At 43.3% G+C, this 25,453-nt stretch overlaps 1 protein-coding gene across 3 annotated transcripts in view; it reads right to left on the bottom strand.

Annotated features, from left to right (window-relative positions):
• LOC115074838 (tenascin-like) overlaps positions 1 to 15,675 on the bottom strand; it is a 67,716-nt gene extending 52,041 nt beyond the window's left edge. For all 3 annotated transcript variants that reach the window (XM_029574741.1, XM_029574742.1, XM_029574743.1), the window contains exons 1-2: positions 15,583 to 15,675; positions 11,503 to 11,601 (exon numbers count right to left, since the gene is read on the bottom strand). In XM_029574741.1, the coding sequence (XP_029430601.1) occupies positions 11,503 to 11,517 (15 nt within the window). In that variant the 5' untranslated portion in view covers positions 11,518 to 11,601; positions 15,583 to 15,675. The remainder of the gene's footprint in view (positions 1 to 11,502; positions 11,602 to 15,582) is intronic.
• Between the last annotated feature and the right edge of the window lie 9,778 nt (positions 15,676 to 25,453).

Below are 25,453 nucleotides of genomic sequence, written 5' to 3'. Positions count from 1 at the left end.
TAAGCAGTAGTTAGTGAGTTTATTTTCTATAGTCTGTAAGGCAGCTAATAAGCAGAAGTTAGAGTGTTTGTATATTAAAAACAAACAAACAAACAAAAAAAAAGTAGCCAGAAGCTAGAAATAAGATAAGAGTAGTGTATACCTAAGTAAAGAGGTTGAAAAGTTCAGTTCCGCTACTCACCTTGGAAAGGTGTTAAGGTTGAGTGATTGATTTGATTATGTACCATCATTTGTTAATCAGAATAGCAGTGAGTCACTCAGGACAACTAACTTTAGTGCAATTCTCAAAGGGTTTGTTTTGCACTAATTTACCTTAGAAACACAATATATATTGCAAGGGAAGAGCTCAGTAACCCACAATCCAGTGGGAGCACTGAGTGGAGAGGATCACCTTGCTGGTAGCTGAAAGGAATCAGTAAGTTTTTGCTTGGGAAATTTTCTTTTTTAAAAGTATTGGGGTGAAGTTAACCATTTGGGAATATTATTTAGTGTGTTTGTTTGTTTGTGCTTTTAATAGTCAGTAAGGCAGTGAATAAACAGAAGTTAGACTGTTTGTATTTTAAATAGTCAGTCCAGTAGGCAGCTAATAAGCAGTAGTTAGTATATTAATTTTTAGTAGTCAATAAGGCAGCTAATAAGCAGAAGTTAGAGTGTATATAAAAAAAAAAGTAGCCAGATGCTAGAATTAGGCTAGGAGCAATGTACACCTAAATAAAAAGGTTGAAAAGTTCAGTTCAGTTACTCACCTTGGAAAGGTGTTAAGGTAGTGTGATTTAGTTTGATTAGGTACCAACATTTGTTAATCAAGACAGCAGTGAGTCACTCTGGCTGACTAACTGAAGTTAGACTGTTTTTTCCCAACCTTCTCACCCCTCACCCACCCACCCCTAGCTCATCCTTTAATTTATAGGCAGGTGCCACTTTCACAGAAAAAAACCCCTTATTGAAGTTTGATCATTCCCCTGTAGGCCACTACCAGGACATATAGTGAATTTACTGATACATTTAAAGGACATTAATTAGACACATTTCTACTCCCATAGCATCCTAAACCTTAAATTAGGAACTGAACAAATTTGAGATGAAGGCAGAAGTCCATCAGCAAGAGGGGGCTTCCCAGTCTTTTGCATCGAGTTATACATGTAAGATTTTTTTACCTGCTGGTGAGAAATTGTACATGTGCATGCGATGCAGAGAACAAGTCCGATCTCTGGAGGCTTAGAATGGCAGACCTGGAGTAGCTGAAGCAGACAGAGAGATATATAGATGGAGACCTTCAGGGACATAGTAGCCAAGTCCCAACTTCAGACTGTCAGCCCTGGTGCTGACTTGGAGGAAGAAGGTCTCATGATTGGAGATCATCAACCTGGTACAGCAGGAAAGGATCCTGTAGCCAAGGACCTGCTGTCTCAGGTGTGCATTGTCCTTTCACACTGAGGATGTGTCTCCAAGGCCTACTGCCCAGGAAGGAAGGGTTAGATCGGCTGTCATAGTTGCTGATTCGATTATTAGGAATGTAGACAGTCGGGTGGCTGTGGGCATGAGGATCGTCTGATAACATGCCTACCTGGTGTGGAGGTGGCGGACCTCAAGTGTCACCTAGATAGGATTTTAGACAGTGCTGGGGAGGAGCCGGCTGTGTGTGATACATGTGGGCACCAACGACATAGGAAAATGTGGGAGGGAGGTTCTGGAAGCCAAATTTAGGCTCTTAGGTAGAAAGTTTAAATCCAGAATTTCCAGGGTGGCATTCTCTGAAATTCTCCCTGTTCCACGCGCAGGTCCCCAGAGGCAGGCAGAGCTACGGAGTCTCAATATGTGATGAGACGATGGTGCAAAGAAGAGGGGATTCAGTTTTGTAAGGAACTGGGGAACCTTTTGGGAAGGGGGGAGTCTTTTCCGAAGGGATGGGCTCAACCAGGGTGGAACCAAACTGCTGGCACTAACCTTTAAAAAGGAGATAGAGCAGCTTTTAAACTAGAACAGATGGGACGCTGACAATTTGCTCAGCAGCGCACATGGTTTCAGAGGGAAGTATCTTCAAAGGACACTAATGAAGCATTAAGAATTAGGGGCATCCTGACAGTGAGGTTCCAATGATAAGAAAAGTAGTCCAAGTGCCTGTAACTAAAAACTCATCCGAGATAAAATATTCTAACGTATCCCTATCAAGTAAAAAGCAGAATGAAAATACAAAACAAAAAACAAACTTTGAAATGTTTGTATGCCAATGCCAGAAGTCTAAGAAGTAAAAATGGGAGAATTCGAATGTACAGCAGTGAATGATGACATAGACTTAATTGGCATCTCAGACATATGGGTGGAAGGAGGATAACCAATGGGGACAGTGCTATACCGGGGGTACAAATTATATCGCAATGACAGAGAGGAGCACTCGGGAGGAGGGTGTGGCACTTTATGTTCGGGATGGCATAGAGTCCAACAGGAAAAACATCCTGCATGAGACTAAATGCAAAATTGAATCTTTAGGGTAGAAATCCCTTGTGTGTTAGGGAAGAGTATAGTGATAGGAGTATACTACAAATCCACCTGGTCAAGATGGTGACCATGGACCAATGAATGCTAACAGAAATTAGGGAAGCTAACCAAATTTGTAGTGCGGTAATATGGGAGATTTCAATTAGGGATGTGCAATCATTTTTTGATGATTAGGAAATTCGTTACAATATTTCCTAAATCATCATGGATCGGGAAACCGATAAAATGGTTGCATTTCCCCCCAAATTTTCATTACAAAATCGTTTTTCGGCTTAGTGCGCGCTAACGGGGTTAGGGTGCACTAACAAAAATAACAAAAAGTAACAAAAACTAATGTTTTTTGTTAGTGCGCGCTAATATTAGAAGTATTTCATGACCGTCTCTGCAAACTAATCAACCAATCACTAGAGTCCGGGATCTTTCCAGATGCCCTAAAGCAAACATTCATTCTCCCTATACAAAAAAAACAAAGCCCTAGGTTTCACAGATCTTGCCAACCTCCTACCTATAGCCTCCCTTACTTCACTATCAAAACTCATTGAATCCACGTTTTACATCAACTAAATGATTATCTCTCAGAACATGAAATCCTACATTCCCTGTCAACATGGTTTTGCAAAGGTAATTCTACTGAGACTCCAATCCTATCATCTTTTGATACCTATCTATGTGGCTTTGATTCAAATACTGATTTCATATTGGTATTTCTAGACATTTCAGCTGCGTTTGATACCTTAGATCACCAAATACTTATATCCAATCTTCAATCAACAGGACTAAACTCAACAGTAACTCAATTGGTTTAAAAGTTACCTATGGAACCGAACTTATCAGATCAATATTGGTTCACATTCCTCAGCTCCATACACAATTCATTCTGCTGTCCCCCAAGGATCTTCACTATCACCTATTCTATGACCCTGCCCCCAACTCGCCCCCCAGACTGCCCCACCCTACCCACACCCCTCCCCTTCCCTTCCATTTAGTAAAGCCCCGGGACTTACATGCGTCCCTGGGCTTTACGCGTGTCACCGGGCATTTTGAAAATAGGCCCGGTGCATATAACCTTTTGAAAATCTGGCCCAATATATGCTGACGATATACAATTATTCATTCCTTATAATAACTCTTGGTCAGAAACTCTATCCACTGTAGCCTTATATCTCATAGCCGCTTTAAAATTAAATCCCCCAAAAATGGAAATTCTATTCCACAGCTCAATCACTGACTTGTCCAACGGTCCCCCCTCACATTTACTATTAAACGGTATTTCTATAATGATCCTTTCAAAAGCCCGTAATTTAGGAGTTTTACTAAAATCAGACTTGTCATTGTCTCAACAATTTCTTAACAGTTAGAAATTCTTTTTACAATTACATCTCTTAAAACGCCTACGTCCTGTTATGAGCAATGAGGTGGTAAGGTATCAGCGGCCTTTTTGGAGAAGACATCGGAGAAGGATGCATATGGTGGTGGAAGGCTGGGCAGAGAGGGTTAGGTCGTCATGCAAGGCAATGGTGAGACAGATTCCAGATAGTTCTGGTGACAGGCCGAACCCCCACTGGGAGAGCTGTAGGGTAGTCCAGTCGAACTGCTGAGTGTGCTTCTAAAGCCAGGGTAATCCCAAACAACCGGGTGGATGGCCTTGTCTAAGATGTGGAATGAAATGGATTCCTTATGCAAGGTTCCGGTGCATAGCTGGATTGTGAGCAGTGGTTGGCGTGACTTCACCAGGCCGAGGTTCCCCGTGGATAGACGAGAGAAGCAGGGGAACCGGAGAGTGAATGGTGGGGATCCGCAGGTGCTCAGTGAGCTGCTTCAAGATGAAGTTCCCTCCAGCCCCGGAGTGGTGTTCCTGTTTGTTCATACAGATGGAGATGGGAACGGTCAGTGGAGGAGATGGTGAGGTCAGGCCTAGGAGAAGTCCTGCAGCAGATCCTAGGCCCAGCAGTTTCCCTGACAGACTGGACATGAGGCAATGGCATGCCCGGGTTGACCACTGCTTGTCGACGATGACATTCCTTGGGAGAGTCTACTTCTACCCATTTGCAAGGGTTTTTCCTCTGTAGGATTAGGTGGGGGTAATTGGTCTAGGAGAGGATGAACGTTGAGCTCGAGATGGTCCTGAAGTCGGTTTCCGGGAAGCTCTGGATTCAAGAGAGCTTTCTTCTAAACGATGGTTGATGCGTCCCGTGAGGTCAATGAGAGAGTCCAAGGAGGTGGGCAATTCGCAAGCAGCCAATTCATCCTTTATGTGAGGACTCATACCCTCCAGGAAGATAGAGTGCAGACAGTCAGAGTCCCAATGCAACTCTGATGCAAGTGTTCGAAATTCAATGACATAATCTGTTAAAGGGCGAGAGCATTGCTGAAGCTGAAGGAGAGTTGACCTGGGGACGGCACGCAGGCTGGGGGTCTTCAAAGACAGACCGAAACAGGGCCAAGAACCCTGAAAGGTCCTGAAGGACGGGATCTGCTTGCTCCCAAAAAGGTGATGCCCAGGCCAGGGCTTTGCTTTCCAAAGAGCCAGAATGTATGTGGTCCTGGTGATCACATCTGGGAAGTAGAGTGGAGGAGTAGCCTAGGGGTTAGAACAATGGGCTATGAACCAGGAGACCAGGGTTCGAGTCCTACTGTCGCTCCTTGTGACCTTGGGCAAGTCACTTTACCCTCAGGTACAAACTTAGATTGTAAGCCCTCTGAGGTTAGGGAAATACTTACAGTACCTGAATGTAATCCACTTTGAAGCACTGAAAAAAGTGTGAAAAGCGGAATATAATTCTAAATAAAAGTACTGAGGTTGCAAGCAGAAATGCAAATTACATTGAATCCCATGATAATGCTTCCTGAGAAGCATGGTGGTGCCAGCAGCGGCACGGTCAACTGAGGAGCCGGTGAAGAGGTATTGAACTTGATAGATGTAGTAATGGCTGTGGCATCTAAGCAAGAGCTCAGGTTGCCTATGGCAGTGGCCAGTGACTCCAAGAACTTCTGCTGTTTGCTGATCCATTGTGCCAGGCCAAGTATGGCCTGCAGAGCTGAAACCTCTGCCGGGTCCATGGACTTGGCAAACTGTTATGATTGGTGAGTATGTGGACCCTTGGCCCGAGGTGCGAGTTGATACAGCCCGTGAGGAGGATCCCCACAGGTCCGCACCGTGGGTGTAGGGGTGCGAGGTGTTGGAGTAGCGGGAAGCTCTGGCACAGTAGTGGGGAAATCCCCAGAGACCAGGAGGTGACCCCCGTGAGACAGCAGAGTGTAGACAGTACTTGGAGAGAGAGAGAGTCTGAAGAGAGAGGGTGCCAGGCAGACCAGTGGGTGCAGGAATAGCCGTGCAGGAGATTCTGTGGTAGGACAGCCACGAGGGCAGAGCTGCAGTGTAGTGGGCGTAGACAGGAGAGTGCAGACTAATCCACAAGGCGGGGAAGCCCGATCCCAGCAGCTCACGCAGGCAGGTACCCAGAGATTGGAGATCGGAGGCGAGTCAGCTGAGCAGTACAGAAGCAGGCCCGAAGAGTGGGACAGCTGGCTGTGGTAGTATATCCTGAAGCAGACCCCATGGAGCGAGGAGGCTCAAGATAGTCTCTAATATGGTAAATGCAGCCCGAGAATAGGAGAGCATGGACAGTTTTTGATGAGCACAGGCGCAACTCCGAGGAGTGGAGAAGGCTAGCTGAGGACTCACTAGTTGCCTGAAGTAGTTCTAAGGGAGACCCGAGTGGTAGAGCTGGTAGCTGGATAGGACCCAAGAGGTGCGGTGCCAGCCCGAGGAGCGGGGTAGGCCAGGGAAGCGAGCCCTCGTAGGAGTACACACTGAGCCCTGAGGAGTGGGTGCCAGACAAGGTCCAAGATGCAGGCAGGAAGCAGCTTCTCAGGAACAAGAAGCAGGCTTAGAGGTCTCGCACAGAACTTTATTTATTTATTTATTTTTGCATTTTTATATACCGACATCCGTTTGCACATCATATCGGTTTACACATAACTTGAAACTCTGACAGGAAACTGTCAGTTAGGCATTAGCCTTTACAAGGAACCAAGTTAAATATGAGATAGGTAACTTATATACAGGAGCAGGATAACAATGAGATATGAGAGAAGATTAGAGAAATTATCTGGATAACTTGTTGCCAAATCGGCTTGCTGGAGCCGAAGATGGAGCTTAAATACAGGAGTCCGATGACATCATCAAATGGGGTGCCCCCGAGGTTACCGCCAAAGTAGCTTCAAAGGCGGGGCTTGTGACGTGCGTGCCTAGGAAGGCCCGACATTGGAGTAGGAAGTAGCGGCAACAATGCTTCCGCGAGAAGGCCCGAGGAACGCGGCAGACAAATCCACAAGGCGGGGAAGACCCGGGGAGGGCAGGAGCATAGATCAAGCAGTGAGTCCTCGTGGTCGCAGCCATCTGTGACCAAGAGGCATAACACATCCACTTCTATCGGGATTTCCGCTTTGTCCTTCAATCTTTAAATTTTTCAGGACTTGACTACTTTAATGGCCTTTACTTTGGACTACCAGACTCAGCAATCAAGCCGTTACAACTAATACAAAAAACTCAGCTGCCCGTATCCTAACTGGTTCAACTGTCAAAAACCACATTTCTCTAGGGATGTGAATCATTTTTTGACGATTTAAAATATCGTCTGATATTTTTTAAATCATCATTAATCGTTAAAGAGTGCGATACAATAGAAATTCCACCGATTTATCGTGAAAAAATCATTAATCGGGTTAGTGCACACTAACGGGAGTTAGGACACAACCTAAAAACCCACCCGACCCTTTAAAACCGCTCCCTTAGCCTCCACCACCCTCCTGACCCCCCAAAAAATGTTTTAGAATTACCTGGTGGTCCAGTGGGCCCCGGGAGCGATCTCCCGCTCTCGGGCCGTCGGCTGCCACTAATAAAAATGGCGCCGATGGCCCTTTGCCCTTACCATGTGACAGGGTAACCGTGCCATTGGCCGGCCCCTGTCACATGGTAGGAGCACTGGATGGCCGGCGCCATCTTTAAAAATGGCGCGGGCCATCCAGTGGACAGCCGGCGCCATTGCTCCTGGGGCCCACTGGACCACCAGGTAATTTTAAAACATTTTTTGGGGGGGGTCGGGAGGGTGGTGGAGGCTAAGGGAGTGGTTTTAAAGGGTCGGGGTGGGTTTTTTGTTTATCGGATTGGGCGCAGCCGATAAAAAAAAAAAAAAACGATCGGGCCGGACGAAAAAAAAATGCACGATTTGAATCGGAACCGAACCAATTCCGTTCCGATTCACATCTCTACATTTCTCCCACATTATACACTTTACATTGGCTGCCTATTAAATTTCGAATACAATATAAAATCCTGACTATTGTACATTCACTATTACACAATCCATCCTCAATCTGGCTTTGCACTATTCTTCGAATTTACAAACCAACCAGACATTTAAGGCCTCTGAACAAAAACCTATTAGATATTCCATCAGTACGTCTAGCACGTTTAAATATTACAAGAAACAGAGCATTCTCAGTAGCTGGCCCACAAATATGGAACTCATTATCTACACCGCTTCATCAAATTTCAAACCCAAAAGAATTCAAGAAATCAATAAAAACCTATCTTTTCTCAAAAGCATTTTATTTATTTATTTATTTAAGGTTTTTATATACCGGCAATCATGAGCACATATCTTGCTGGTTTACATGAAACGGGAGTGCATTAAATACATCAACTAGAACTGTGGTGATCGAAGAAGCAGTTACAAATAACAAGGGTAGCAGAACTTGGATAAGAAGGAAGAGATAGGAAAGAATAAACGGTTGAACGGTATACAGATAAATTAAATGCTATGTAAAAATGGCATGATTAGTGGCTGAATATTTGAAGTCCTTGGTTTGTATCTATGACGTGATATTAGATTGTGTCTGGGAAAGCTTGCTTGAATTTGCCATCCCAGATACAGATCTATTGTAACCTTAACACATCCATCATTTTTCATTTTATACAAAGTCATGCGGAACTGATCTTTTTTTTATCTCTAGTTTGTAAAGTTTAAAGTTAGTTATTATTTTAAAATTTTGTTTTATAACTTTTAATCTTTATTGTAATTCATGATTGTATTTTTTCTATTTTTTTCATTTTTGCTTGCTTATGAACATTGTACACAGTTTTGATCAATATTTTATTGTTAGATGGTATATAAATAATTTAAAATAAATAAATAAATAGTGTGCAAGAGGCGTGGTCATTGTTAAAAAATACCATCCTAGAAGCGTAGTCCAGATGTATTCCACACACTAAGAAAGGTGGAAAGAAGGCAAAACCGGCATGGTTAAAAGGGGAGGTGAAAGAAGCTATTTTAGCCAAAAGATCTTCATTAAAAATTGGAAGAAGGATCCAACAGAAGAAAACAGGATAATGCATAAGTATTGGCAAGTTAAATGTAAGACATTGATAAGACAGGCTAACAGAGCATTTGAAAAGAAGTTGGGCGTAGAGGCAAAACTCACAGTAAAAACCTTTTAAAATATATCCGAAGCAGAAATCCTGTGAAAGAGTCAGTTGGATGATTGAGGGGTTAAAGGGGCACTTAGAGAAGATAAGGCCATCGCAGAAAGATTAAATGCTTCAGTGTTTACTGAAGAGGATGTTGGAGAGATACCCATATCGGAGATGGTTTTTATGGGTAATGTTTCAGATGGACTGAAGCAAATCACGGTGAACCTAGAAGAAGTGGTAGGCCTGATTGACAAACTGAAGAGTAGTAAATCACTTGGACCGGATGGTATACACTTCAGGGTTCTGAAGGAACTAAAAAATGAAATTAAGACCTATTAGTAAAAATGTGTTACCTATCATTAAAATCATCCACTGTACCTGAAGACTGCAGCTAATGTAAACCCAATATTTAAAAAGGGTTCCAGCTGCGATCCGGGAAACTACAGACCAGTTAGCCTGACTTCAGTGCCAGGAAAAATAGTGTAAAGTGTTCTAATTATCAAAATCACAGAACATATAGAAAGACATGGTTTAGTGGAACAAATTCAGCATGGCTTTACCCAGGGCAAGTCTTGCCTCACAAATCTGCTTCACGTTTTTGAAGGAGTTGATAAACATGTAGCTAATGGTGAACCGGTAGATGTAGAATATTTGGATTTTCAGAAGGCATTTGACAAAGTTCCTCATAAGAGGCTTCTAGGAAAAGTAAAAAGTCATGGGATAGGTACAATGTCCTTTTGTGGATCACAAACTGGCTAAAAGACAGGAAACAGAGAGTAGGATTAAGTAGACAATTTTCTCATTGGAGGGGAGTGGGCAGTGGAGTGCCTCAGGGATCTGTATTGGGACCCGTACTTTTCAATATATTTATAAATGATCTGGAAAGAAATACGACGAGTGAGGTAATCAAATTTGTGGATGATACAAAATTTTTCAGAGTAGTTAAATCACAAGTAGAATGTGATAAATTGCAGGAAGACCTTGTGAGACTGGAAAATTGGGCATCCAAATGGGAGATGAAATTTAATGTAGATAAGTGCAAGGTGATACATATAGGGAAAAATAACCCATGCTATAGTTACACAATGTTAGGTTCCATATTAGGAGCTACCACCCAAGAAAAAGATCTAGGCGTCATAGTGGACAACACAATGAAATCGTTGGTTCAGTGTGCTGCGGCAGTCAAAAAAGCAAACAGAATGTTGGGAATTATTAGAAAGGGAATGGTGAATAAAACGGAAAATGTCATAATGCGTCTGTATTGCTCCATGGTGAGACCGTACCTTGAATACTGTGTACAATTCTGGTCGCCGCATCTCAAAAACGATATAGTTGCGAGGTACAGAGAAGGGCAACCAAAATGATAAAGGGAATGGTACAGCTCCCTTATGAGGAAAGACTAAAGAGGTTAGGACTTTTCAGCTTGGAGAAGAGACGACTGAGGGGGGATATGATAGAGGTGTTTAAAATCATGAGAGGTCTAGAACAGGTAAATGTGAATCAGTTATTTCCTCTTTCTTATAATAGAAAGACTAGGGGGCACTCCATGAAGTTAGCATGTGGCACATTTACAAAATCAGAGAAAATTCTTTTTCACTCAACGCACAATTAAGTTCTGGAATTTGTTGCCAGAGGATGTGGTTAGTGCAGTTAATGTAGCTGTATTTAAAAAAAGATTGGATAAGTTCTTGGAGGAGAAGTCCATTACCTGTTATTAATTAACTTGACTTAGAAAATAGCCACTGCTGTTACTAGCAACGGTAACATGGAATAGACTTAGGACTGGATTTACTAACACCACCAATCTCTCTGTATCCCGCGGTACAGGGGGCGGGGGGTGAAACCGGGGGGCGGTCCTGGGATAGCTGGCAGCGATCGCATCTCCCCGGTGAGATTGCTGCTGGCGTCGCGCCGAATAACTATACCATAAAAGGTGTAGTTATTCGGCGCGAAATAGGCAACGATACGGAAGCTTACCGTTTCGCCGTCAGCGCCGTCTTAGAGGCGTCCGCCCCAACTCCTCCTCTTCCTGTCTTGACGCCACCCACATTTAGTGATCACACGCGAAAAGTCCCTTTTGTGCGTGATCGCTTTAGTAAATGACCCCCTTAGTTTTTGGGTACTTGCCAGGTTCTTATGGCCTGGATTGGCCACTGTTGGAAACAGGATGCTGGGCTTGATGGACCCTTGGTCTGACCCAGTATGGCAGGTTCTTATGTTCTTATTCTTTGCATACTTTTCCTTCCGTGACGCAACCTTGCTCCCTTCTGCCACTGACTGGAACGTAGTTGTCTGCCCTGGTAATTTATCTATGTAACTGACTAGTAACCTGCTCATATTTATTTTAAACCTCTTTTCATAAGGCTGGGAATTGTGATTCCTTTATTATACCATCACTTTTACTCCAATTTTATCCTTTTATTAATGGAAGAACTCATCCCTCTGCTCCTGAACTTAGGCATCCACACAGTCACATCTGGTCTCTATTACCACAAGGGATATTCACCCCTCCAATTCCCCTCTCTTACCTGTGCCACAGTCATCTCCTATGTATCCTTGTTCACAACCGCACTTCCATTTTCCATTGTAGCTGCACCAACCATTCTTGCAGATTGGATCACACATTGCTGCAAGTGGAAGAGGAGAGTAAGAACATTAGTTACACCATTTAACAATTTAAATACAGAATATATATGTCAGTGTCAGAGGCCCTGGTTTCCTGTGGAAGGATTTTCAATATTCTACAACTTGAGTTAATATATTCTATGGAAATTCTGTGACAAATTTGCATCATTTTATATAAAGATTTGCATCTCTAACTGTGCAAGAAAAATTAGTTTAAATAAAAATCATTCACATTGTAGTAAATATTCAACTGCTAAGCAGTTAGTGAAGTTAGCTGGATACCTATATTTGGCTAACTTAGGATATTCAGTGGCGCCGTCATACTGCTGAATATACCTAGTTAAGTTAGAGTTAAGCCGGATATGTGGTATCTGCTAACTTTACACTTGGCCGTGGCACGTCTAGTGCTAGCCGGTTAAGTTATGTGGCTAGAATTATAGCCGGGTAAACATTTTAAAAATGCAGCTAAACCATCAAACGGATAACATTTTCTGTTATCTGTTTAAATGGCTTTTCAGTATGTGTCCCATTGTTTATATTTAAACAAATGAAAAGTGAATCCAGTACAAAAATAAACCATTCCTTCTTAAATGCAGTAGTTGTATTAGCCTTTGATGCTTGATGTATATGTATTCTGCAATACAAGTTTTGTCTTTAATTTCTTTATGTACATAATTGAAAAAAAGAAAGAAAAATTTTAAAAAACTATTTTTTAAGTAAAGACATGTAAGTTGGAAACTTTTAATTGTGAAATGGCACTTTTGCTTTGAATTGAAATACAATGCAGCCATTCTTTCTAGGGTTAAATTATCCTTACCTGATTATTGTCTTTCCTTGAATCCTGCTAGACCAGTCCATTACACTAGTGCAGGGGCGGCCAAGTCTGGTCCTCGAGAGCCACAAGGAAGCCAGAGTTGCAGGATATTCCCAATGAATCTGCATGAGACAGATTTGCTTGTACTGTCTCCATAGTATGCAAATCTTTCTCATGCATATTCATTGTGGATATCTTGAAGACCTGGCCTGTTTCTGGCTCTTGAGGACTGGAGTTAGTCAGCCTTGCACTGGGGATCTCTCTATCACTAAGCTGCTGGAAACAGGGGGATACCCTCTTGATGACGTAGGCCTTGCCAGTAACTATTCGTCTGTTAGAGCAATCAGACAAGATCCTATTGTCTGCCTGTGTATGTATGGTGTGGTTATAATCTTTTTATTTATTTTTTTTTTGAGTCCCATGAGGTCAGTGCCATTCCTCAGGTGAGGGAACAGAGGATAGAAAGAGTAATAAAGAATAAAGAATGAAAGTGGCTTGTCAGCTGCTTCCTCATCATGGCTCCTATCTTTCTGGGTGGGGCTTGGACTAGTCTAGCAGGACTCAAGGAAAGAATAATTTAATGTTCCTTATTGCCTGCTACACCAGTCCATTACACTATGGAGATTAAAAGGCACCACTTAAGTCGGGCAGGAGGAGGACAAGGCTGTTTTGAGAATCTTAGACCCAAAGACCGCTTCCTCTTTTGCCTTAAAGTCCAGTCTATAATGTTTAGAGAATGAGTGCAGGGTTGACCAGGTAGCAGAGATTGATAAAACTTCTGTCCACTCGAGGAACATGCATGGAGCATCGCTGGTACCTGCTTTTCACTGAGGGTATATGCTGAGGAGATGGTCTTCTTGATCCATCTTGCTTTTGGCACCTTGGAATCCACCTCTCCCTTCTGAGGTCCACAACGATCCTGCGGGCTTTCCGGAATGGATTAGTCATCTTCAAGAACCGCATCACAACTTGACGGGTGTCCATACCATCCCTCTTCAAGAAATTAGTGTTATGGCCGCCCGCAGCCGGCTCAGCTCACGTCATGTCATGCTCGGCTCACTACCCACGGTACATTGGCGGAGTTAGTCAGTCACTGCCGCCGCGTTCCTCCTGGCTCCTTGTGCTCCACATGGCGGCTGGGACACCGCTGACCTACGTTCCGACCCTGGGCCGCCCTACACAAGCGCTCGCGCCATCTGTCCTCCCTTTAAAGGGCCAATGGCGGGAACTCCAGGCTCGTCTCCGGCTGATGACATCACATGCCCAGGATATTTAAACCTTAACTCCAGCCTCCACTGACCAACTTGGCAAAGAGTTCCCTGGTTCCTATTGGTGCCTGTTCCTTCTCTACGGACCTGTTGTTTCTGCTTTTCAGTTCTCTGCGGTTCCTGTCTCAGTGCTTCCCACTCCTCGGGACCTGGCTCAGCGCTACTTCACCCTGAATCTCTCTCAGCGCTTCCCACTCCTCGGGGCCTGGCTCAGTCCTGCTGAAGTGAGGGATGAGATGGCGCCCCTCCCCCTCCATAGGCTCCTTCTCTAGCACCAACACGAAAGCATCATCACACATGCTCTCTCACCCCCCCCCCCCCCACAGGCTCGCAGTCTCTCACACTCAGACACACACACAAGCTGCCACTTTCACACACGCAAGCAAGCTGCCTCACACACGTGCACATATACACAAGCTGCCTCTCACCCAAGCACACACACATGCATATACACACAAGTTGCCTTTCAAACTCACACACAAGCTGCCTCTCACCGAAGCACACACACGCAAGCAAGCTGCCTCACACACGTGCACATATATACAAGCTGCCTCTCAAACTCTCACACACACAAGCTGCCTCTCAAACTCTCATACACACAAGCTGTGAGTCACCCAAGCACTCTACTGTTTACCTTTTTCTACTGAGAAAATTGACCATTTAATCTGCTCTCTGTTTTCTATCTTTTAACCAGTTTGTAATCCACAAAAGGACATCACCTCTTATCCCATGACTTTCATGAGGGACTTTGTCAAACACCTTCTGAAAATCCAAATACCCTACATCTACTGCTTCACCTTTCTCCATATGTTAACCCCTTCAAAAAAAGGTGTGAATGGAGCATTGTGTGAATGGAACATTGTGTGAATGGAACGTTGTCTTTTTGAAGAAAAGAAAACAATTGAAAAATGAGAGCACAACATCAGGGGCAGGTATTTATACATTTAAAGTAAAAAACGGTACCTGCTCCTGTTGGAGTCTCAACCGATGTATGGGTGAGACCCCGTGCAGTGATACCGGACACCAGAGTTTACCTAGCAACACAATAGAAATATCCAGCCAAGTCTGCTTCAGAGCACACGGTTTCCGTGCACATACAGAGGCAAATTCTGAAGGTACTGGGAAAGTTTGCAGGCCTGTGGCTACTCCATACCCCGGGACCTGCACATTAACTGTGACAGGGAACCACGCCACAGAGATTCCCTCTGATATTTCAGGGCCCGCAGACCGTGCACCTGCGTTAGTGTAGGTGCAAAGTCCTCACGTTACAGTAAACATGGTGATTTCAAAATAAATCCTCCCATCCCCCCTTATATACTTTCCTAGGGATGTGCATTCGTTTTTCATGAATTAGGCAATTTCAACGAAATTGTCTAATTCGTCATGGTTTGGGAGAACCAAAAAACGAAAGCAATTTTTCCGAAATTTTGGAAAAATTCGGTTTTCAGGTTAGTGCGCGCCAACTTTAAAATGTTAGCGTGCACTAATCCGAAAATCGGGGTCCCCGAAAAAAAAAAGTCCAAACTGAAGGAAAAACGAAATTCCCCCGCGGCAGGCTGAAAACGAAACCCGAACTGAATCCTTTCACTGCTGCACATCTCTCCTTCCCCGACCCAATCCTACCCCTTTCTGCCGCTGAGAGAGAGGGCAGTTCTCTGCCTGGGCAGTTTATCTAAGTAACTGAAGAGTAACCTGTGTAAATTCATTTTAAACCTTTCTTCATGAATTGGGAATTGTGATTCCTTTATTATATCATCACCTCCAGAATAACCATCGCTTTTACTCCAATTTTATCCTTTTAGAACTCATCCCTCTGCTCCTGAATTTAGTCATCCACACCCTCATTCCCCCTTTTTACTTGCCCAAAGGATGTTCACCCCTCCAATTCCCCTCTCTCTTACATGTCTCACAGTTGTCTCCAGTGAATCCAGTGTAGCAGGAACATTTTCCTGGCGCTTGGCACCAACCATTGGTGCAGGACGGTTCACAGATTGCTGCAAATGCAAGAGGAGAGTATTAATAATAACATTAGTTACTGTATACAACAATACAGAATATAATATATAGCAGTGTCAGAAGGATTGGTTTCTTGCATCAAGTTTTTCAAGGGTTTGTGAATTCTATGGTAACGCTGCGGAAAATTTGCATCATTTTGTATAAAGATTTGCATCTAACTATGCAAGAACAGTCAATTTTAATGAAAATATTTCACATTGTTAATACCTAAAGAAATACAAAATTTAAAATAAACTATTCCTCAAGGAAAGACAGATAAGTTGCAAACTTTTAATTGTGAAGTGCCACTTTTGTTTTGAACTGACATAAAGTGCAACCATAATTTGTATATTTTCATGAGAAAGTCCTTGTTCTCTTGCAGAGTACATGCTTATTTTATTTTTTAAATTTAATTTTGTATTTATATGCCACTACATGCAGCTTATAAAGGAGCTTACATAATAAAACAACTAAAATAAAATACGGACAATCTAACGATGCCACAAACAAGAGTGGAGCACTTATTTTCATGCTGTGATAGTGTGAGGTCCTAGTTCATTCCTGATTTCTGCTCAAACTGATCTTATCCAGTCAGCAAATCGAAGGCTTTCTGAAAGTGTTAGTACAAGTTTCTGTTTGTAATGGAAAAACGACATCTGGTTCCGGCAGGTAGAACCCATCCCATGAAGAAGTCTCTCCTTGAGTGCAAGCCTGATTAAATGATGACTTGTGATGTCAAGATAGCATTGATCTGCTGAACTCAAATTTTGTGTCAGATGCAGGTAGCTCTGTGCTGGCTCCATTCGTCTGGGAGCCAGGGCCGAGAATGCAATTCTGGGGAAATGTGTTCATATCTAGGAGAAGTGGAAAGAACCCTGCAGGCTGAATCTTGAATGATTTGCAGGGCCTTTAGGATATTTTTAGGTAGCCCAAGATAGACTGAGTTAGAGAGGTTTAATTGTGAAATAATTGGTGATTTGAGGATTGTTCTAAAATCCTTTAAATCCAAATATGGCTTTAATTTCCTTAAGATTCAGACTTTACAAAAGAGTTGTATGGTCTTCTGGATGTGGGATTTAAATGAAAGAATTTGGTTGAAAATAACCCTAAATTTCAGGCTTCTATCACAAAAGGTATAGTACAGCCATGAAATGAAAAGTATGATGGACAGTATGAAGATTTGGTTAGTGCAGTTAGTGTAGCTGTATTTAAAAAAGGATTGGATAAGTTCTTGGAGGAGAAGTCCATTACCTGCTATTAATCAAGTTGACTTAGGGAATAGCCACTGCTATTAATTGCATCAGTAGCATGGGATCTTCTTAGTGTTAGGGTACTTGCCAGGTACTTGTAACCTGGATTGGCCACTATTGGAAACAGGATGCCGGGCTTGATGGACTCTCGGACTGACCCAGTAAGACAAATTCTTATGTTCCTATGATGGTATACTACTAAAATGAATAATTTCTGTTTTTGATAGATATAATGATAGTCTATAGCAACTTAACCAGCTGTTTTATAGAAGTCTACACATTTTAAATAGATAAATAGACAGGCCCAGTGTAGTCTGAACATCGGCTATTTCAGGAAAGAAAAATTAAATGTTATCTGTATATAGTGGATAGCATAAAAATTTACAAATTGGCGTCAGGCATATACTGAGTAAGGTAGCTGACAGAAGAAGAACGTTGAGGTACACCAGTTATTAAGGAGTGCCAAGATGAGTATTGGGACCCACTTCTCACCTGTTGTGAATGGTTTGATGTATAGTTCATAAACCACTTTAATACTGTCTGTTCCAATTTGGTTGAGTCGAGCATGAGGTATCTTATAATCCAGGATATTGAAAGCTATGCTTAGCATCACCACAGTGAGTGTGTGCACATATATTGGGTAAGTGATGGCTCCTGAATACCCAACTATGTTCAGCAGTCACCACTTAGTCAGATAAGCATTTACCCTGCTACACAGGTAGCCAGATATCATGCAGCGGGCAATGGGCAGACTGGGGCAGGGCTACTTAACTTTTCCAATATTCAGACATCTCCCATTCAGTTAACTGGATAAGTTAGGCCTGCCATAGATCAGGTCTAACTCAGCCAGATAGAACTTCTTGCTTATTGATGACTTTGCATAGTTACGTTGCTGATTATCACATGTAAGTTAGCAAGATAATTCTTATTCGGCTAACTTAACATAGCCATTCAGTTTTGAATATTGAGGCCACCAGTGACTAAGTTATCTATTTAAATTTAAAGTTATTTAAATTTAAAGTTATCTATTTAAATTTTCTATCGCTTTCCTTACTTTCCAAGTTACTTTATGTCCCTGTTTTATTGTAACTGCTATTTCTTCTTATATCACATGTTAATGTTCTAAGTTTTTCTCCTCTTGTCACACCCTGTTAATTGTAAACCGACATGATGCGACTCCCATCGCGAATGCCGGTATATAAAAAATTAAAATAAATAAATAAATAAATAAATGTCTTTTCAATATTTGCCCCACTCATCCAGCAAAAGATTAGCCAGATAACACATTATCTGGATACAATGTAGCCAGTTTATTTTGTAAAATTCCAGGGGCATTCCAGAGGGGAGTTAAGTTATCCATTTCACGCAGGTATTAAGAGTTAGACCGTAAATGCATTCAATAGCAGCTCCTCCACTGAATATCACTTCCGATATGTTCTCTGCAGTAGTTGCATTCATCAAGGCTTCTATGAATAAAACCTTTTTGTTTTATGATATTTTTTTATTGGGCTGACATTGATTATATATATGCACATTAATAAACATTAACACTTGGGGTATTTTTCCTCCTTTTTTCAGGGGTATAAGATTTTATTCATATTATCAGTGTCTCTGATAAGAAGAACAGATGCACCATTCTTTAAGATTTTATTTGTTTTATTTGTTTGTGATTTGATGAGATTGTGATAGCTGTTTATTTTATGTTACCTCATTGTGTATGTTTAGTTGTAAACTGCTTTGATGTCCTTCCCTGTTTGGAACAGCGGTATACAAAAGTTTTTAAAATTAAAAAAAAGAAAGGTCAATGACAATAAAAGCCACACTAATACTAAATTTAACTTGGGGAATTCATTCCTTCAAAATGTTGTAGATGCTAACAGGATAACTGAATTTAAAAAAGGGACTGGATAAATTAATGGGAGTTTGATCAGTCCCAGGTTATTTAACCCCACAGTCAGATTTGTCACCCTGGATTCAGTCTATCCCTAAACAATGACTGTAGAAAACCAGAAGGGTTTGACAGCAATTAAACATGGATACACATCTCCGGATTTTTCCTAAAGCATAAATCCAAACCATATTTTCTGTTTAACTGAGTCGTCAGGATCCATTTGAGAACCCATTTGTCAGTTAGTGTAGCTGGGTTTAAAAAAGGTTTGGATAAGTTCTTGGAGGAGAAGTCCATTAATGGCTATTAATCAAGTTTACTTAGGGAATAGTCACTGCTATTAATTGCATCAGTGGCATGGGATCTTCCTGGTGTTTGGGTAATTGCCAGGTTCTTGTGGCCTGGTTTGGCCTCTGTTGGAAACAGGATGCTGGGCTTGATGGACCCTTGGTCTGACCCAGTATGGCATGTTCTTATGTTCTTATGTTCTAACGTTCAAGTGTTTATTCATATAATTATTTCATAATTAAATTAGAAAATTAATCTTTAAAACTTACGCATGTCACAAAATCTCCCGCTGTATCCGACAGGACAATTGCATTCACCACAGGACGAACAAGTCCCTCCGTTCTGACAGAGATTGTCACAGGTACCTGCAAAGAAGCAAAATGTCAATAGAAATATCCAGCCCAGTCTGCTTCAGAGCACACGGTTTCCGTGCACATACAGAGGCAAATTCTGAAGGTACTGGGAAGGTTTGCAGGCCTGTGGCTACTCCATACCCCGGGACCTGCACATTAAGTGTGACAGGGAACCGCGCCACAGAGATTCCCTCTGATATTTCAGGACCCGCAGACCGTGCACCTGCGTTGGTGCAAAGTCCTCACGTTACGGTACCCAGAGTGGGGTAGATTTTAAAAGCTGCACGAGCGCTACCCGGCACGCACACGTGGACACGTGATTTTATAACATGCCCGGGCAGGCGCGCGCATGTTATAAAATCTGGAGTCGGCGCTCGCAAGGGGGCGCACAATTAATGTGCACCTTGCGTGCGCCGAGCCGCGCTGCCTTCCCCCGTTCCCTTCCCCCTAGCCTGACCTTTCCCCCCCCCAGCCCTACTCTAACCCCCACCCCAGGCTTTTATCTTACCTTTTGCGCCTGCCTCCGGGGGCAGGTGCAAGTTACGCGCGCTGGCAGCCTTCCAGCACGCGATCCTGCGACACAGCCCCGCCCCCACCCTGCCCCGCCCCCTTTATAAAGTCCTGGGACTTACACGTGTCCCGGGGCTTTGCACGTGTCCCGGGGCTTTGCACGCGTCGCCGGGACTTTTAAACATAGTCCCGGCGACGCGTAGGGCGTTTAAAATCCGGCCCATTGATTTCAAAATAAACCCTCCCCTCTCCCCTCTCCTACTTTCCCTTCCCCGACCCAATCCTACCCCTTTCTGCCGCTGAGAGAGAGGGCAGTTCTCTGCCTGGGCAGTTTATCTAAGTAACTGATTAGTGACCCGTGCAAATCCATTTTAAACCTGACTTCATTAGGCTGGGAATATTATATCATCGCCCCCAGAATAACCGTCGCTTTTACTCCAATGTTATCCTTTTATTAATGGAAGAACTCACCCATCTGCTCCTGAATTTAGTCGTCCACACCCTCATTCCCCCTCTCTACTTGCCCAAAGGATGTTCGCCCCTCTCGCTTACGTTTCTCACAGTTGCCTCCGGTAAACCCCTGGTAACAGGAGCATTTTCCTGTGTAGTCGCACCAGCCGTTGGAGTTGCAGTTACAGCACCTTGAGTAATCTGGAGGAGGATAATAACATTAGTTATGGTCTCTGAGCCTGTGAATACGGAACATATAGCAGTGCCAGAGCCCCTGCTTCCCAGACTCTAGGACAAGATAGTGAGGTCTGTGACGATCCTTTCACAGATGTGCAGGAAGATTCGTATCTCTGACTGCGTAAATAATTCACTTTTAATGAAAACGCCTCATAGTGTTTCTGTTTAAACACATAGAAAACCCACCAAGTAAACTTTTTCTCAAGTAAAGACTTATGTTACAAACTTCTGTCAAGTGACACATTGTTCTTTGAATCGAAATAGAGTTTGACCATATTTCCCATATTTTCTTGAGAAAGTCCTGGTCATGTTTCCGGGAATATGAACTTATGTGTGCTGAAGCTGCCCTCAGAATCAACGGTTTGTCCTGCTGTTAATTATACTGAAAAAAACATGCAGCACATGGTAACGTACACCAGAATGGGCTGCATTAACCCAAGATGAAACTTGTCAGCAGCAGTTCCTGTCATCAGGGCTTCTAGGAATTGCAATGAACGTGTTCTTTGCCAAGATTGACAAGAATCTTTATATAAAGATGAAATTCCTCTAAAAAGGCCTCGATTCATCTAGGAATTATACCAAAATCATCTTTGGTTTGATTTAAGAATTTTTTGATGGGGTCAAACATTCTGACTGCTTACTCTGTCCGCTCCAATTTCACCTCTCCCCTCCTTCATGTGGTGGGAGGTGGGCAGTGGCGGAGAACAATGGAGCAGGAGGGGCTGGATCAGGGAGCAGATGTGCTTCTTTTCTCCTTTACTCTGCTCCAGCCTCACTGCCTCTCATCCTGTACCTTGCAGTCCATTTGTTAAGGGAGAAAGAGCGAGAGAGAGAGCGAGAGAGAAAGAGAGAGAGCGAGAGATAGAGCGAGAGAGAAAGAGAGAGAGAGCGCGAGTGAGAGAGAGAGAGAAAGAGAGAGCGAGAGAGCGAGAGAGAAAGAGAGAGCGAGCGAGCGAGAGAATGAGGAAGAGAGGGAGAGATAGAGCGAGAGAGAACGCGAGCGAGAGAGAAAGAGTGAGACCCATGGCTGAGACTGAAGGCAGGCACCTGACAACTTTCTTCAGATGATTGGAGTAGGAGGGAAGGGAGTTTTCAGGTTTGCTGTTTGAGCAGCAGCAGGTTGTAAATTTTGCAGCAACAAGCTAATTATGCAGTTTTTTAACCTCCTTACGGCTTTATTTTTAAAAGGTTGAATATAGTAAACTATTGTTTAACTAGGGATTTGGATATTTACTACATAGAAATTCTGCATTCTTATAGAAAATGAAATAATCCATCCTAAAACGTTCCTTGTGTCTCAGGCCACAGAATCTGAGGAGCTTGGGGGCACTGACGATGATGTTCCCAGTTACCTCTCTTAGTCTACATATCGGGGGGACAGAGCCCATGCACACTTTCTAACTGAAACGATTGCTGTACTTTGCAAACTGAAAACATAGGAGGACTTTTGGTATGAAAATTGCTGTGGGACAATTCTGCCACTCCCTCCCCTCCCCTCCCCCCCCCCCTTACATTAGCGTTTTCTGCAGCAAATGTTTTGCTTGCAAAGTAACATGTGTAGATTTGAAAATGCAAATTAAGCGCAAAATCTTTCATCCCCAACCTAGCCTCACCCCTAGGAATGCCTCCTGGCAAGGCAGCGAAATCTTCTGCATCTATTGAAGGTGGGAGGATTTCAGAGAGGTAAATGCTTTTTAATCAATGCAATCAATTTGTAAATTCCCCTCCAATGGGGCCCATACTGCAGGCAGGTTTTACTCAGGGCCGTTGCACCACTTCTGAAAGGGAAAGTTTATCTGGACTTATGCTGTGAAATATCCTGTGGGTATGCGTGGCCCTTTGCACCTTCTTTACCTGCAGAGAGAATTATGCCATAAAGGTGCAGCCACAGATTTGAAGATGCATTTTACAAGCCTGCGTTTCCCTCTTCTGACGTGCGTGTGACCTGGGAATGCAGCCTCTCAGGTGGCTAAAAGTCCGTGTATTTATACCATAATACCCAGACCCTAAAGCACCAGAGAGTGAGTAATTTTAAGCATTTTGCCTTCATAAATTGGCTTTCAAAATTGCCTGCTTAGAATTCGGTTTCTCAGCCAGTTCTAAAGTGCACTAGAAACATGTGAAAATAGCTTAGAGATTTTGTTGTTAGCTGTTCCTGTTAGAATCCCCGTCCTCGGCCTCCGCCGGAGGCAACCAAGCCCGTCTCTCCTCCTTTGCTGCTTGCCATGGCTGACGCTGACCGCCGCTACAGTGGCCTGCCCTCACTGCCTGGCATGCTGCCGCCGCCCTGACCTCCGCGTCTGCCTCCCTAGGGGAGCGCGCGTGCCGTCGCTCCGGATTTAAGTGGCTCATGGCGGGAAAGTTCCCCGCGGCCCGAGAAAATGAAGTCAGGCAGGGTGGGTACATAAACCCTACCCTGGCTCTAGTACTTTGCCTCGGCAATGGGTCCTGCTCTGTTTAGAGTGCGAGTTCTGCACTGATTCCTCTTCCAGTGTTCTTACCTTGATTCCTCATCCAGTGTTTCTTACCTTGATTCCTCATCCAGTGTTTCTTACCTTGATTCCTCTTCCAGTGTTTCTTACCTTGATTCCTCTTCCAGTGTTTCTTACCTTGATTCCTCATCCAGTGATCTTACCTTGATTCCTCTTCCAGTGTTTCTTACCTTGATTCCTCTTCCAGTGTTTCTTACCTTGATTCCTCATCCAGTGATCTTACCTTGATTCCTCTTCCAGTGTTTCTTACCTTGATTCCTCTTCCAGTGATCTTACCTTGATTCCTCATCCAGTGTTCTTACCTTGATTCCTCTTCCAGTGATCTTACCTTGATTCCTCATCCAGTGTTCTTACCTTGATTCCTCATCCAGTGTTTCTTACCTTGATTCCTCATCCAGTGTTCTTACCTTGATTCCTCTTCCAGTGATCTTACCTTGATTCCTCTTCCAGTGATCTTACCTTGATTCCTCATCCAGTGTTCTTACCTTGATTCCTCTTCCAGTGATCTTACCTTGATTCCTCTTCCAGTGTTCTTACCTTGATTCCTCATCCAGTGATCTTACCTTGATTCCTCATCCAGTGTTCTTACCTTGATTCCTCATCCAGTGTTTCTTACCTTGATTCCTCATCCAGTGATCTTACCTTGATTCCTCATCCAGTGATCTTACCTTGATTCCTCTTCCAGTGATCTTACCTTGATTCCTCTTCCAGTGATCTTACCTTGATTCCTCTTCCAGTGTTTCTTACCTTGATTCCTCATCCAGTGTTCTTACCTTGATTCCTCATCCAGTGTTCTTACCTTGATTCCTCATCCAGTGTTTCTTACCTTGATTCCTCATCCAGTGTTCTTACCTTGATTCCTCTTCCAGTGATCTTACCTTGATTCCTCTTCCAGTGTTCTTACCTTGATTCCTCATCCAGTGATCTTACCTTGATTCCTCATCCAGTGTTCTTACCTTGATTCCTCATCCAGTGTTTCTTACCTTGATTCCTCATCCAGTGATCTTACCTTGATTCCTCATCCAGTGATCTTACCTTGATTCCTCTTCCAGTGATCTTACCTTGATTCCTCATCCAGTGATCTTACCTTGATTCCTCTTCCAGTGATCTTACCTTGATTCCTCTTCCAGTGATCTTACCTTGATTCCTCTTCCAGTGTTTCTTACCTTGATTCCTCATCCAGTGTTCTTACCTTGATTCCTCTTCCAGTGTTCTTACCTTGATTCCTCATCCAGTGTTCTTACCTTGATTCCTCATCCAGTGTTTCTTACCTTGATTCCTGATCCTGCGTTCTTGCCTTGCTCCTAGATTCCTGTGCCTTGCCTTCCTGCTTCTTGTCCCTCCAGATTGACTTCCTGGTTTTGACTTTGCCTGCCTGACTCTTCCTGATCTCTGCCTGCCTGACCTCCGCCTGGTAACCCGATTCTGCTTGACCTCCCCCTGCTCTGACCTCCAGCCTGTTTCTCCGTCTACACCTGTTCGCTGCCCGCCCCAGTTCCTGGTTCTGTCTGTCTGCCCAGCCTGTTTCTCTGTCTACACCTGTTCGCTGCCCGTCCCAGTTCCTGGTTCTGTCTGTCTGCAGCCTGCCTTGACTTCTGCCTGCCTAAAGCCACTTCAGCCTCTTCCTCTGGTCCCACGCCTTGAGAGACCCCTGCCTAAGTCCTGCCGACCCTGGTACCCAAGGGCTCAACCTTAAAAGTTTCAAATAAATAATAAATAAATAAATAAAAACCTGTGGGGAACGAGGGCTGGCAGAGGTGAAGCTCCAGTTGTGTCTTCTCTGCCTTTACTACCTCCCGACAATGAGGACCAGCAGGGACCCTCTCCTCTCCTGGTGGTAGCACCAACCTCATCGTGGCTCAAGGGTCCACATCCCTATCAGTTCCACACTTACACTTCTATTCATCCCTGCAGTTTTGGCCTTAAAAGTATTAGAGTAGCTTAATGTCAGGACTTCTCCAATTGCTTCTGTCATAAATGGGATATTTAGCCAGTATTTAATCTGTTTTCAAGCTCTCCAAAAGACATTTACAAGTGACAGAATGAAGCTCTTTCTTGCATATATTGTGTCATTGTTTCCATGTAAAATTGCTATTTGATGGATTTGTGTATTTTTTATATGAATATTTTTTATATGAAGAATTATTTCAATAAGCTTACATTGTTTGAATTACTTCTTAACTCTTAGTACTGTCTTTTATAAACTACTAAATTCTACCTTGGGTTGATAGTGTTGATGTGACAGATGAGACCATCAATAAAGCTTCAGAGTGATTCCAGGGGACAGATATTGTGGATGGTACATTGAC

The sequence above is a fragment of the Rhinatrema bivittatum genome, chromosome 13 (genome assembly GCF_901001135.1).
Source record: "Rhinatrema bivittatum chromosome 13, aRhiBiv1.1, whole genome shotgun sequence".
NCBI lineage: Eukaryota > Metazoa > Chordata > Amphibia > Gymnophiona > Rhinatrematidae > Rhinatrema > Rhinatrema bivittatum.
This window is presented reverse-complemented; position numbering and strand designations above follow the sequence as displayed.